We start from the raw sequence: 13871 nt of genomic DNA on the forward strand, positions 1-13871 counted from the left end.
ATATATATTTTAATAAAAGGGAAAGTCTTATTTATGGTACTGTATTATTGTTATTGTATTATAATGTGAAATGTTAGATTTGAATATTTTACAATCATACACATGTGATTATATAAAAATAATTTATATAAAATATTGGATGAAATATTTTACAACATTATCTTACTATTATGTTATTATTTTGTAAAAAGAAATATATATATATTATTAGATTAAAAATATCGTACAATTTTTGACAGAAAATGTCTTAATCCCAAACAAATAACGGGGCACTAAATAAACATTGTTTGGATGCAACACTGATGATAGAATATATCGTTTATATCATTCGTGTCATCACCGGAAACGCTTTATTTTGAAAGCGTCAACCGGAAGTGTGCTAGACGCGACCTGTCGCCGTGTCTGTTGTGGGTGACATCATGCTGACCGCGGGTCTCGTGCGTGTGCACGTCTCATCATCTTCACACGCACGCTGGGCCTGCCCTTGACGTGCGCGCGCGGTAAGTGCGTCCACGTCTGCTCGATGTCGATGTTTTCATCGATCGATTGCCAGGCACTAGCTGGCTAGCTAGCTAGCTAGCTAAGCTAAGCTAGCCAGAGAGATTGAGCTGATACACGCGCGTGCATACGCTCAGTCTTCAATTGAATGTGTGCACGAGGCTCCTGCTCCTCCATGTTCATTTAAAGGCATTTGAAGTCGCGTCAGTCGTGACGTCACCCGGACGACAACTCAACATGTCAGCTGACATTTGTGGTTCCTAATCATTCCGAAGCAAAAGCCTTCCATCTTGTTTGCCGGCCATGCAGCAGAAGTTGTGTTCCCGACGTACCGGTTCTTTTCACTCGGACCGAGACTGCAACGAACCCCTGGCGTCATGTGACCTCCCCTTCCGCTGCCCCCGCTGTGGTGAGCAGGAGCGCTTCCACAGTATGGACGCTCTCCACGCCCACCTGGAGTACCGACACTCGTACCACTCGCCGGATGAAGCAAGCGGCGGAGGCTTCAGCATCACCGGGAAACTCCCTCCTGACTCCCTGAGCGCCGCCGTGTCCTGGCAGGACATGAGCCTCCCGGCCCGCAGGGGGCAGCAGAGCACGGGGCGGCCGCCTCACGTGCGTTCGCTGAGCGACAGCAGAGATGGCGCCTTCATGTTGTCCTACAACTCTGCGAGGAGGCGCACCCACAGCGTGGGTGTGGGGACGCAGGCAGAAGAAGAAGAAGCAGAGGAGCAATTTGATTCTCATAATCCAGGTTGCCCCCCAAAGCCGGACTTGGACTGGACGTGGGACCTTCCAGGTGAGTCCAGCTGATATGTTATGATCCCACCCGCAGCTCATGTGACGCTCCCACTTAGGGCGGTGTGCTTCCTCTGGCTCAGATGCGGCGGCGGCTTCGGCCGCGGTGCGGCGCCGTCTAGCCAGCATGTTGCGAGCGGCCGACAGCAGCGTGCAGCGCCGGCTGGCGCGGGTGAGCACAGAGCTGGCTCACACCGACACGCAGCTGCTATGCGAGCGCGCTCACTCGCAGCATCTATCCCAGGAGAGACAGGAAGTGGCCGACAGGGAACGCTCGCTCAGCCGGCAGGTGGACGTTGCCGTTATGGTCATTGCAGCGCTCAAGGAGCAGATCAACGCCTCGGAGAACGAGCTGGAGCGGCGAGAGAGGTAACGTTTGTTGTTGTTGTTGTTCGAACGGGATGAAGGTGGCTCAGGATTGGTCCTTGCAGGCAGGTCATCACCATCCAGAAGTTTCTGGAAGCCGCAGCTCGCCAGGAGACCAGCGGCAAAGTGAGAATCCAGTGCTTCATCGAGAACCTGCTGAGACGCATCGCCCTGGCTGAGAGACTGCTGGAGTACTACCAAGTCAACGGCAGCCCGCCTCAGCGCCACCAGTGCACGGTACCCACACATGCACGCACGGGATTCGTACATGTCAAACGTTTGACGTCTGACTCTCCTCAGCAGCACCAGCAAGGAAGTGATGGCGGACCTCACAGGATGACAAAAAGCAGGTGAGCCTCTCCTACTTTCAGAAGAACCAGAATATAGAGCAGAGGGAGCCACCTGCTGTGGCCCACCGAGGTGTACTGTATTCGGACACATGCGCCGAGCAGCCGGTGTGATGCCCCGGAGGTCTCTGGTAAACTTTTGATACAAATGCTGCAGTGCTGGTGTTTCAGGTGGCTGATAAGATTTTTGTGTGTGGCATTTTTTTGGACCGAGAGGTGGGGTACACCCTGGACTCGTGGCCAGCCAATCACAGGGCACATATAGACAAACAACCATTCACACTCACATTCATACCTATGGACAATTTGGAGTGGCCAATTAACCTAGCATGGAGCCGGAGTCGCACAGGGAGAACATGCAAACTGCACACAGAGATGGCTGAGGGTGGAATTGAACTCGGGTCTCCTAGCTGTGTGGCCTGCACGCAAACCACTCGACCACCGTGCAGCCGTAATTGTTTCTCATTCATTCATTTTCGACCGCTTTTCCTCACGAGGCTCGCAGAGGTGCTGGAGTCTATCCCAGCTGTCTTTGGGCAAGAGGCGGGGTACACCCTGGACTGGTGGCCAGCCAATCACAGGGCACATATAGACAAACAACCATTCACACTCACATTCATACCTATGGACAATTTGGAGTCGCTAATTAACCTAGCATGTTTTTGGAATGTGGGAGGAAACCCACGCATGTACGGGGAGAACATGCAAACTCCACACAGAGATGGCAGAGAGTGGAATTGAACTCGGGTCTCCTAGCTGCGTGGCCCGCGTGCAAACCACTCTCACACCGTGCAGCTGTAATTATTTCTTAATGTATGAAAATTTAAACAGGTGCATTACAGGGTTTAGGTATAAAAAATGTTTTTGTATAATTTCTAATTGATTGATTATAGAATACATTTATTTCATAATGTAAAATGTATACACATTTTGATATACTATTGTAAAATATTAAATTTGTAGGGCTTTTAATGCGTTCATCTATGGTTTGCAGTTCGGTGAACAATCATTTCAATTCCCCGCAGGTCAGCAGGAGGTCAGCTCTCCTCATCTGGTCTCCATGGCAACATGACACCTCCGCCCCCTCGCAGGCCGTCCTGCGGGCGGGACCAAGAGCGGGAGCAGCGGGAGCAGCGCGAGCGTCTGGCCCGCTCGTCCAGGCTCTTCTGCAGACCCGAGCACAGAGATGACATCTGGAACCAGCGGCGGCGGTCGGCGGGGTACGAGGCGTAGAGAACGGGAGGTCCGTCCATCATCTGTAGCAACGTTTCCATCGGGCCAGACACAAATAATAATTTAATATCTATTGTACAGGGTGTCCCTGAAGTCTGGATAATAATATTTCTTTATTTTTAATATGTTAAAGATTTTTTTACATTTATTTATGAATTTCAATATTTTTTATTTATTACATACTGTATTATATGTATATTTTGTAAAGTTGAAATAATTTCAGCATTTTTTAAGATACTTTTTTTTATAAATTATAATTTATTTTAATTATAATTCTTTTTTTTCATATAATTATTGATATATCTAGACCTTAGGGGCACCCTGCATTTATCATTGAGTGTATATTTATTCCACATGTACCTGTGTGAATGTATATTGTTATTTGGAGGCCTTGTGAACAAGTAACAGTAGGATTAATAATAATAATAATCATCATCATAATGCTGTTTGTTGTGCGTTTCAGCCAAACAATTTCCTCTCTAAGGATAGTTTGTAGTTGTGTAACGTGCATAGCGGCAGCTTGGTGATGTGTTACTTATCTGTAGCATATATGGTTTGATTGTATTTTATTTTATTTTTTAAGAAAATGTAACATGCAAGCTAGCAGCCGTGGGTGAAAACTTGATAAATATGTAGCATTATTTTTCTACACATTCAAAATGGCCGAAGGAGCAAAATTGTACGACGCGCTGCTCATGCAGTCAAAACTGCCGCGATGTCATATCCTGTTTTGCATGGTATGATATGCTGTGATGTAGTAACGTCTGTGCAACCATGGTGACGTCACGTGGTGTTCCAAGGTGCCACTGCATGAAACCTTGCAACTTGCAACAACCAGCAGATCTTGTTCTCCTGTTGAGGAATATTTAGCTTAGATGCTAACAAAGGAAAGAGACAATCACTGAAAGTGGGTTTAAAAGAAAAATATGTTTTATGTCGTGTACACTTAATGGTGAAGTTCTCACTAGTTTTGTGCCTTCACTCTTCATCTGTGCACCGCTGTAATGGACTTGTATTAAACAACATGGCAACAAAACGCCAAACTACTGCCTGTGTTGTCAAACTATTTGTATGTGTGCTGGGTCGTTGTAAAAGCCATAAAACCACGATGAAGCTAGCTATAGCACATGATACCAGAAGTACATATGTATACTGTAATGACCTTTTAGGGGTGTTATGTGTTGTATTTGCGCATGTGTTGCCATGGAGAGATTTGTTCCGGGTTGGGAAGAAAAGGGGTTGACGGACAGGAAGTGGGAGAAGAAACGACATCGTAGGTTACAACCGCTACAGTAGTTCTTAGGGGTATTACATGTTATGTGTTGTATTTGCGCATGTGTTGCCATGGAGAGATTTGTTCCGGGGTTGGGAAGGAAAAGGGGTGACGGACAGGAAGTGGGAGAAGAAACGGCCCTTGTTAGGAATCGTTGTTTTTTGGGTCTTTATAAAATAAAATGGCGGTTGTTCCGCCTATCTGTTCTGGTGAGCGTAGAGTGTTACAATATAGTATATTTTATCTCACACACATTGGTAGTTTTTCGGTTTATAAGTCGCGCAAAGCCAAACCAAAGCGTGCTTACCCTACAAGTTGTAACATTTAAAAAAAAGAAGCGTGGTATTCATTCGGCTAGCTAACTGTATCGACGCCTTTTAAACAAGAGTACCGTATGTACAATATTCTCGGCGTGTGAGTCACACAACGTCACTTCCGCTCGTGTTTTAAGCCTGCTGATAACTTCGAGTTGTGTTCCTTTAAACCAACGCGGGGTCACGTGATAAGCGGAAGCCGCTGAGGTCGTAAGCAAGACAGACGTCTCACGCTGATTTCTTTTGACTATCTGGAGCGTAGACGCTCACGATGTGTACTTTTGAAAAAAGTACACTCACGTATACGTTTCTAAACTTGTTTTAAACCTTAACGAAATTCAGTCACGTTTTTATTTACTACATTTTCACTGAGTGATACACGCGGCGTCAGGACGCCAGAGTGGGGCTCCTCGCTTAAACACACGATCTTGGGTGCTAGCTAAAGCTAGCCGCAGCGTCGCTATGAAGCCCAGAGAGGACGCCATGACGAGCTCCATTGTGCAAAGGATCGCACGACAGGCCCTCGTTACCTTTCGAAACACGCCTCGTCTCTGCGAGGACGCCGTGAAGTGTTTCACGGAGAACCACAGCAAGCTGCACGGTCTCATGAGCGAAGTGCGAGCGGGTGACCTGAAGCTCGTCCCGCCCGCCGCGCCCCCTCTCCGCAGCGCGCCCCCGGTCACGTACATGCACATATGCGAGACGGAGCAATTCAGCATGGGGGTGTTCCTGCTCAAGAGCGGAGCCTGCATCCCCCTGCACGACCACCCGGGCATGCACGGCCTCCTCAAAGTCATGTACGGCAAGCTTCGGATCAGCTGCATCGACAGGCTGGAGCGGCCGCCCGGCGCCCCGCCCTCCCCGCCGCAGGTGGGCGCTCTCCGGCGCTGCCTGCTGCGCTCCATAGGCGAGTACACGGAGGACAGCGAGCCGTGCCTGCTGGCTCCTGACCGGGATAACCTGCACCAGATCGACGCCGTGGACGGCCCCGCGGCATTCTTGGACATCCTGGCCCCGCCTTATGACCCGGATGACGGCAGGGACTGTCACTACTACCGGGTAATGGAGACGGAGCTGAGAGACCAGGAGAGCAGGGAGGTGTGGCTCATGGAGGTCTCACAGCCCCTGAGCTTCTGGTGCGGTACGGAGCCCTACCCGGGCCCTGAGGTACGCCTCTGACCCCGGGTGGGGTGTGTGACATCACCGAGGGTTAAACCCAGCTTTTTTGGTGACCCGTTTGTTGTCTTCTTAAACATGATTGACATGTGCAGACTGCTGGAAGAGACTGATATGATTTGCTGTCATCTTCCATCAAGGTTAGCTTGGTGCTAACATGGTAACTAGTATTTCATGACGCAAGGTAGATGACGGCAGCAGGATGGCAATATGGTGCCTGTGGTCCAATTAGCATTTTTAGCTCTAAAGCTTGACTCAACTGTGACAACGTTGACACATTTCAGCACGAAAAAGAAGGAAGAGTTTGTACGTAAGCTGGAGGACAACGTGATGCAAATAAACAACAATGAAAGAAAGATGGAGTTGGTGTACTTTTAGTGGGACAGTAAGTTAGCATGATGAGTAGGTTGATCCTTCTCAGGAGTCCGTTTTTTGTTAAATAAAATTTCCAAATATTAAAAAAAAATCTTAAGTGATGTCAATTTTCTTCTATTATGACATATTCCCATAATATAACGTTTTGTTCTGCCTGATTTTCCAAAAAAGACAACTTTTTTTTCGCTACTTTCCTCATAATATGACTTTTAAAAATCCAATATTTTTGACTTTTAGTACCCGATTTTAAATTTATTCATGTGACAACTTTCATGTTTCAACTTTATGGAAATAATTTTTCCTTGTTTATTCTCATTAATATGAATCAGACATTTTTTTCTCTTCATATTCTGTCTTTATTCTTGTGAAAGTGCATCCATTTTTTTCCCCATTTCTGCTAAATTGTCTTCTGGTAATTATGACTTTATTCCCATAATATTTTGACTTTATTCTTGTAACATAACTTTTTCCACAACCTAACTTTCCTAAAAATGCAAACTTTATTTTCCTAATATTGCAACTTTTAAAAACATGTTTTTTTTCCTCATGTTTCAACTTTACAAAAGTTATTTTTCCTCATTATATTACTAGTTTTTTCTCTAAAAATTGTGCCTTTTGTCTTGTTTTTTCTCTTAATATTTTGGCTTTATTCTCATAAAATGATTGCTGTTTTTTCATCTCCAACTATTTCAACATTGCTTCGTTTTTCTTGTACATTTGACTTTATTCCCATAATATTTTGACTTTATTCTCATCACATATTTTCCTGAAAAATTCCATATTTATTGTTTTTTAAAACATTTTTTTTCTTTCATGTTTTAACTTCACTAAAAGCATTTTTCTCATTAGAATCCGACATCTCTTAATATCTGAACTTTATGCTTGTGAAATTCCTGCTGTTTTTTCCTTTGCTCTCTTTGTTTTTTTGTAAATTTTCTTCTCCCAGTTATTACTTTATTCCAATAATATATTGACTTTATTTTCCTAATATAACTTTTTTTTTCGTAACCTAATCTTTAATGAAAATGACTTAATTTATTTCTCCTAAAAAAAAATCTCCAGAAATTACGACTTTTTTCCCCCGTCATATTTTGGCTTTACTCTTGTAAAAGTAATGCAATTTTTTTTTTCAATATATGCTGTTTTTTTGCAAAGTATTTCAACTTTATTCCCATAATATTTTGACTTTACATTTCACTAAAATGACATTTGTTTTCATCCGTAATATTACATTATTTTTGTAATATTGTGACTTTTTCTTGTTAGATTGAAGCTGTTTTTGTCTTACTTTTTGCCTTTAATTCTATACAAAAGTTTCAGCGATTTTTAATCAGCTATTTCAACTTTAGTGTAAATTTCATTCCCATAATTATGTTGTCAGTCCTATAATATTTTGACTTTCCTGTTTTTCCACAACTTTAATTTTTCCCAAAACAAACTTTGTTTTTCCTAATATTACATTTAAGTTACTTGAGTTATTTTTGTAATATTATGAGTTTGTTTTGTTGGATTCCGACTTTTTTTTCTAAATATATACCAAACTTCACATTTGTTTTCTTGCTTTTAGAACATGCGCATGCCATGCAGTTCTCTGCTGAAACACTAGAGGGGAGTGTTTTTCCGGATGAGCAAACATGACACTCTGCCACTGTTTAGCTTGTTAGCTGGCTCTGGCGCTGGTAAACGTTTGTAATTAAAGAGAGAAAGAGAGAGCAGCAATTGATGGGCGTGTCACAACACCTATTTTAATTGCAAATGTTCCAAATCAGGAAGAGAAAGCGCCAATCCATCGCACCCTTTATGGTCTTGATGACATGACAGCCAACTTTAGGATTATTGAACATTTTATTATTATTATTATTTATCTATAACATTGTTGTGACGTCACATGTTCTACACAAACATAATATTTTCAAGAATATTCTCAGTATTTTCATTGATCATCCTGAGTCATGTAAAAAAATGTCATTTGCTCCGCCCCCCAGTGATGTCACTGTTTGACTCCTCCTCTTTCTCCAGAAGTAAAAAAAAAAAGCGGGAAAAATGTGTGTGCGCATTTTGGACTCCCTGAGGCGAATAGGTGAGGCTCGGTGATGATGTCATCAAGGGGCGGGGTCTTTCTTGTCCTTGTGTCTCAGGTGGATCTTGACGTGTCTCCGCCTCTCGTCGCTGCGGGCGAACCTCCTGCCGCAGGTGTCGCAGGAAAACGGCTTCTCGCCGGTGTGCGTGCGCACGTGCGTGGTCAGGTGATCGCTGCGGCTGAAGGCGCGCAGGCACACGCGGCACTGGAAGGGTTTGAGGCCCGTGTGGATGCGGAGATGTCGGCTCAGCTCATCCGACCGGGAGAAGCGGCGGTCGCAGCTCTCCGCCGGGCACGCGTACGGCCGCTGGTGCACGGGCGTCTTACTGGGCCGGCTCGGGTACTTCCTGGGCCGCAGGATGGGCCTAAGAGGGAGGTTTTGGTGCGCCGGGAAAGCGGCGGCGAGCGGGCCTTCGGCGGCCGTGGAAGGTGCGCCCAGTGTGAAATTTCTGATGGTGTTGAGCGGCGTGAGCGGGGGCGCCAGCGTATATGGCACAGACTTCCGGTCCGGGAAGACCGCCTGGATGTCCCGTTGGCACTGCGGGTACAAGCCGGCGTACTCCGGCGGGACAGGGTGCAGCGCCGCGTCCGCGCTGGACTTGTGTGCGGAGTTATATGAGGGCGGGGCGTGGTAGGACACGGCGCAGGTGGGCGTGGCCAGGTAGCCCCCGGCGGACGGGTCCTGGTATACTACGTCCGCGCTGCACGAGTAGGAGGGGGCGGGGTGGAGGTGCGCGTACATGTGGCCGACGTCAGGCGGGCCGTGCGCCATGACGCAGGTGGGCTGCTGTAGTCCTCCGCTGGCGTCGACCGGATGCTCCAGCTCACCTGCGCGCGTGACAAGGAAGACACCTGTCAATCACTCATTTTAGGCAATCCCTGACGTCATTGACCAAATATGGTGTCATATTGATCACATGATCTACTCCCGTCCATGAGATGATGATTGATGATTTTGTAAGACCGCAGGCATCCCCAAGTCATCAGCTGAAACACGACGTTGCCATGACAACAAAGTGACGTCCTACAAGATGCCAAAAAAGACCGCAGCTGTTCTCCGAGCAGGGGCAAGGAGTTCCTCAGGGCTCCGTTCGAGAGCCAGTTTCAGTCTGCAGGCCTTCTCACACATATGCAGATGACAGCCAGCTCTCGGACCTTTTGAACGCCCACACTTCCAAAAATGTTGCCGTGTATTGTCGCTGTGTGGCGAGCCGCCCACCCGCTGCCAGATGGGGGTTTGCTCCATACGCACACACACACACACACACACACACACACACACACACGTTTTTTTTTTTTAAGCTCAAAGCCTCCCACACATACATGCACACACACACATACACAGAGCACCATGGGGACGATGCCCCCCGCTTCCACCCTTCGCCCACGCTCCTCCGGGGCCGCTGAGGCTCTGGGGTGGGGGGTTGGTTTTGTGTTTGATGGCTGGAGGTCCGGCGGCTCGGCGAACCGCACCACGCCGATTAATCATGTGTCATTGGTGGTTTTTGTTAATGTGGATCTTTGTCTCCCAAACGCAACCACCGCTCAAGCTGCTCCGGTCTGCAAAAGCTTCCTATTTGTTGTGTTTCAAGCAAGTCCACGTTTGCACCAAAGCAAAATGGCCGCTACGTGAGGACCGCAGCGTGGTGGATGGTCAAGACGTGTCGGCAACACGAATCAAATCATATATATATATATATATATATATATATATATATATATGTGTGTGTGAAAGTGTGTGAACGCTGAAGCAATGAAGCTCCATAAGCCTGAATGTTTTGATGCTGGAAAAAAGCTCCTTCAGCGATAGACTGCTTCACCCCAAGTGTGTGAAGGAGCGATATCGCAGGTCTTTTCTTCCTGCAGCTGTCAGGCTGTACAACCAGCACTGCTCCCAATAGACTTCTACACTGCTATGTACATCTGTGTAATACTTTGCTTTTTACATTCAGTATAGTTACTCCAGACCCCATTCACTGTGCAATATCTGATCAACCTCCATGTGCAATATTAAGGCTCTAAATGCAATATATTAAGTTCTATGTGAAGTATTTCTATAATGCCTCATATTAACTCACTAGCAAGATCTCAGTGTATAGACTGGTCATATATATCATCTCGTCTCATATTATCTACATACTGTATTGTATATAACTCTGGGAAAAACTGTTGATTTTTGTTAATACTTGAGTCGTTATATTGTTTATTTTTCTATATTGTGTATTTTGTACTGCTTAACTGATTCTGTACTCTTGCTGCTGTGCAATACAAATTTCCCCACTGAGGGACGAATAAAGGCATATCTTAATCTTAATCTTAATCTTAAAACTGGGAAAGGTGAAAATTTTGGCCGCTCCAATGTCAATAGATAGTCGGAATGTCTTGACTAAGCCAAATGTTTTGACATCGGATTGCTTTGGGAGATGCCAGAAAAACAAATTATTAATTTCATGGGAATTTTGCGGGCGTAAAACATGGAACTCAATGAAAACACCAATTTTTGGAAGGTTAAAAATGAATGTCCTGAATGAGTGGAATGTTTTGACATTGGAATGGGTTGAGGGATGTGGAAATACTAGGAATTTTTCAGATCACAGTAAATTTGTGTTGGGTAAATGGGGAATTTCTGGAAAAGTGGGAGTTTTTTGTGGGCGTGGAAGAGAGCGCTTGAGATTTTGATATTGGAATGCTTTGACTGGAAGTTGTAAGAATTCCTCTTATGGAAATGTGGAATTTTATGAAAAGTATGAATTTTGGAGATGTAATTCCAAATGTACTGAATGAGAGGAATGTTTTCATGTTGAAATGGGTTGAGAAAAGAAGGAAGTTTTACAAATTCCCCAGCTCAAAAGGAATGTTTTATGGAAACGGGAATTTTTGGAAGGTTGAAAATTAATGTCTGAAAATGGCATTCATTTCAATGGGAATTTTGGGGCCTGTAAAATGTGGAATTCCGGGAAAACTGGAGAAAATGAATGTTCTGAATCAGCATAAGGTTTTGACATTGGATTGTGTTGAGAAATTTGGAATTAGTAGAGATTTACAAGATCTCAAGGAATCTCTGGAAAAATGAGGAATTATGGTAAATAAATGCTGGAGGTTTTGATGTTGGAATGCTTTGACTGGGTTGGGAAATGTGGAAGTTGTAAGAATTCCTCTTATGGAAATGTGGAATTTTATGAAAAGTATGAATTTTGGAGATGTAATTCCGAATGTACTGAATGAGAGGAATGTTTTCATGTTGAAATGGGTTGAGAAAGGAATGAAGTTTTAAAAATTCTCCAGCTCAAAAGGAATGTTTTATGAAAACGGGAATTTTTGGAAGGTTAAAAATGAAATTCCTGAATGAGTGGAATGTTTTGACATTGGAATGGGTTGAGGGATGTGGAAGTAGTAGGAATTCTTCAGATCAAAGTAAATTTGTGTTGGGTAAATGGGGAATTTCTGGAAAAGTGGGAGTTTTTTGTGGGTGTGGACGAGAGCGCTTGAGATATTGATATTGGAATGCTTTGACTGGAAGTTGTAAGAATTCCTCTTATGGAAATGTGGAATTTTATGAAAAGTATGAATTTTGGAGATGTAATTCCAAATGTACTGAATGAGAGGAATGTTTTCATGTTGAAATGGGTTGAGAAAAGAAGGAAGTTTTACAAATTCCCCAGCTCAAAAGGAATGTTTTATGGAAACGGGAATTTTTGGAAGGTAGAAAATTAATGTCTGAAAATGGCATTCATTTTCAATGGGAATTTTGGGGCCTGTAAAATGTGGAATTCCGGGAAAACTGGAGAAAATGAATGTTCTGAATCAGCTTAAGGTTTTGACATTGGATTGTGCTGAAAAATGTGGAATTAGTAAAGATTTACAAGATCACAGGGAATCTCTGGAAAAATGGGGAATTATGGTAAATAAATGCTGGAGGTTTTGATGTTGGAATGATTTGAATGGGTTGGGAAATGCGAAAATTATATAAATTATTTTCATGGAAATGTCGAAATTTGGGTGCATTTTTTGGATGTGGAACATTTATTATTCCGATTATACTGAATGAGATGACCCACAACACTAGTTTGGATACATGGCATCGTAGATGGGTGAATGTTTTCATGTTGGAATGGGTTGAGAAAAACGGGAAGTTGTATCAATTCTTGAGATCAGAAGGAATGTTTTATGGAAATGCGGAAACCGGAAACAGAGTTTTTGGAAGGAAAAATAGATAGCTTGAATGTCTTGCATGAGCCAAATGTTTTGACGTTGGAATGCGTGAATATGAGGAAAACCATCGATTTTTGGAAGGTTGAAAATGAATGTCCTGAATGAACGGAATGGTTGGAATCAGTTGAGAAATGTGTTCATTCATTTTCTACCGCTTTTTCCTCACAAGGGTCGCGGGGGGTGCTGGAGCCTATCCCAGCTGTCTTGGGGCGAGAGGCGGGGTACACCCTGGACTGGTGGCCAGCCAATCACAGGGCACATATAGACAAACAACCATTCACACTCACATTCATACCTATGGACAATTTGGAGTGGCTAATTAACCTAGCATGTTTTTGGAATGTGGGAGGAAACCGGAGTACCTGGAGAAAACCCACGCATGCACAGGGAGAACATGCAAACTCCACACAGAGATGGCCGAGGGTGGAATTGAACCCTGGTCTCCTAGCTGTGAGGTCTGCGCGCTAACCACTCGTCCACTGTGCCGCTGCAAAAATTCGTAATTTATGAAAATGGGAATGGGAATTTGGTGGATATGGGAAATAGATCAAGGTTCTGACATTGGAGTGCTTTGAATGGGTTGGGAAATGTGGAAGTAGTACGAATTCTTCTTATAGAAATGTGGAATTTGGGGAATAATGTGATGTATGGATGTGGATGTGGAACATTTGTTATTCCAAATGTACTGAATGAGGTGAATGTTTTCATGTTGGAATTGGTTGAGAAATGTGGGAAGAATTTTAGAGATCAAATACAATTACAGGAATAGTGGCAATTCCTGGAATGTGGAAAATAGAACTGCAACAATTAATCAATGAATTAATCGATTCTTCAGTTGACAATTTGGTATTTGAGTCATTGTTTATTATGGCGTTATTATTTAAAAAAAAATACAAATGCAAGTATTTTCTCATTTCTGTTGTCATCTACGAAAGCAGAGCTATTATTATTTGTCTTTTAGGAAAAATACATATTTTTGTTTGACTTTGTTGGGTATTTTTGAATATTTTGTTTGTGTTTGCTTGGTATTGATCTGACCATTACTGGCCTGACCATTATTCCATTAATGGACTAAGAAAATAATAATTAGTTGCCGGCCTAATGGAAAATGGATAGGTAGCCTGTTCTGGAGGTCCTTGATGGATGGGTGGAGAAATGTAGAACTCGTCAAAATAATTCATTCATTTTCAATGGAAATG

At 43.9% G+C, this 13871-nt stretch overlaps 3 protein-coding genes across 5 annotated transcripts; 2 read left to right on the top strand and 1 right to left on the bottom strand.

Moving 5' to 3' along the window:
* The first annotated feature begins 380 nt into the window (after window positions 1-380).
* On the top strand, window positions 381-4289 carry znf365 (zinc finger protein 365). Of its 3 annotated transcripts, none has more exons than XM_058064856.1 (5): window positions 381-1297; window positions 1356-1665; window positions 1728-1899; window positions 1963-2012; window positions 3035-4289. In XM_058064856.1, the coding sequence occupies exons 1-5, from the start codon at window positions 802-804 to the stop codon at window positions 3240-3242; spliced, it is 1236 nt and encodes a 411-aa protein (XP_057920839.1). In that variant the 5' UTR covers window positions 381-801; the 3' UTR covers window positions 3243-4289. The 3 variants fall into 3 exon arrangements, with proteins under 3 accessions (XP_057920839.1, XP_057920840.1, XP_057920841.1); XM_058064857.1 differs by having other exon boundaries at window positions 1966-2012; XM_058064858.1 differs by having other exon boundaries at window positions 1380-1665.
* Window positions 4290-4599: 310 nt separating this feature from the next.
* On the top strand, window positions 4600-6529 carry adob (2-aminoethanethiol (cysteamine) dioxygenase b). The gene has a single exon (XM_058064859.1). The coding sequence runs from the start codon at window positions 5292-5294 to the stop codon at window positions 6006-6008; it is 717 nt and encodes a 238-aa protein (XP_057920842.1). The 5' UTR covers window positions 4600-5291; the 3' UTR covers window positions 6009-6529.
* Window positions 6530-8427: 1898 nt separating this feature from the next.
* On the bottom strand, window positions 8428-9232 carry egr2a (early growth response 2a). The gene has a single exon (XM_058064194.1). The coding sequence runs from the start codon at window positions 9230-9232 to the stop codon at window positions 8483-8485; it is 750 nt and encodes a 249-aa protein (XP_057920177.1). The 3' UTR covers window positions 8428-8482.
* Between the last annotated feature and the right edge of the window lie 4639 nt (window positions 9233-13871).

The sequence above is a fragment of the Doryrhamphus excisus genome, chromosome 2, assembly GCF_030265055.1.
Source record: "Doryrhamphus excisus isolate RoL2022-K1 chromosome 2, RoL_Dexc_1.0, whole genome shotgun sequence".
NCBI lineage: Eukaryota > Metazoa > Chordata > Actinopteri > Syngnathiformes > Syngnathidae > Doryrhamphus > Doryrhamphus excisus.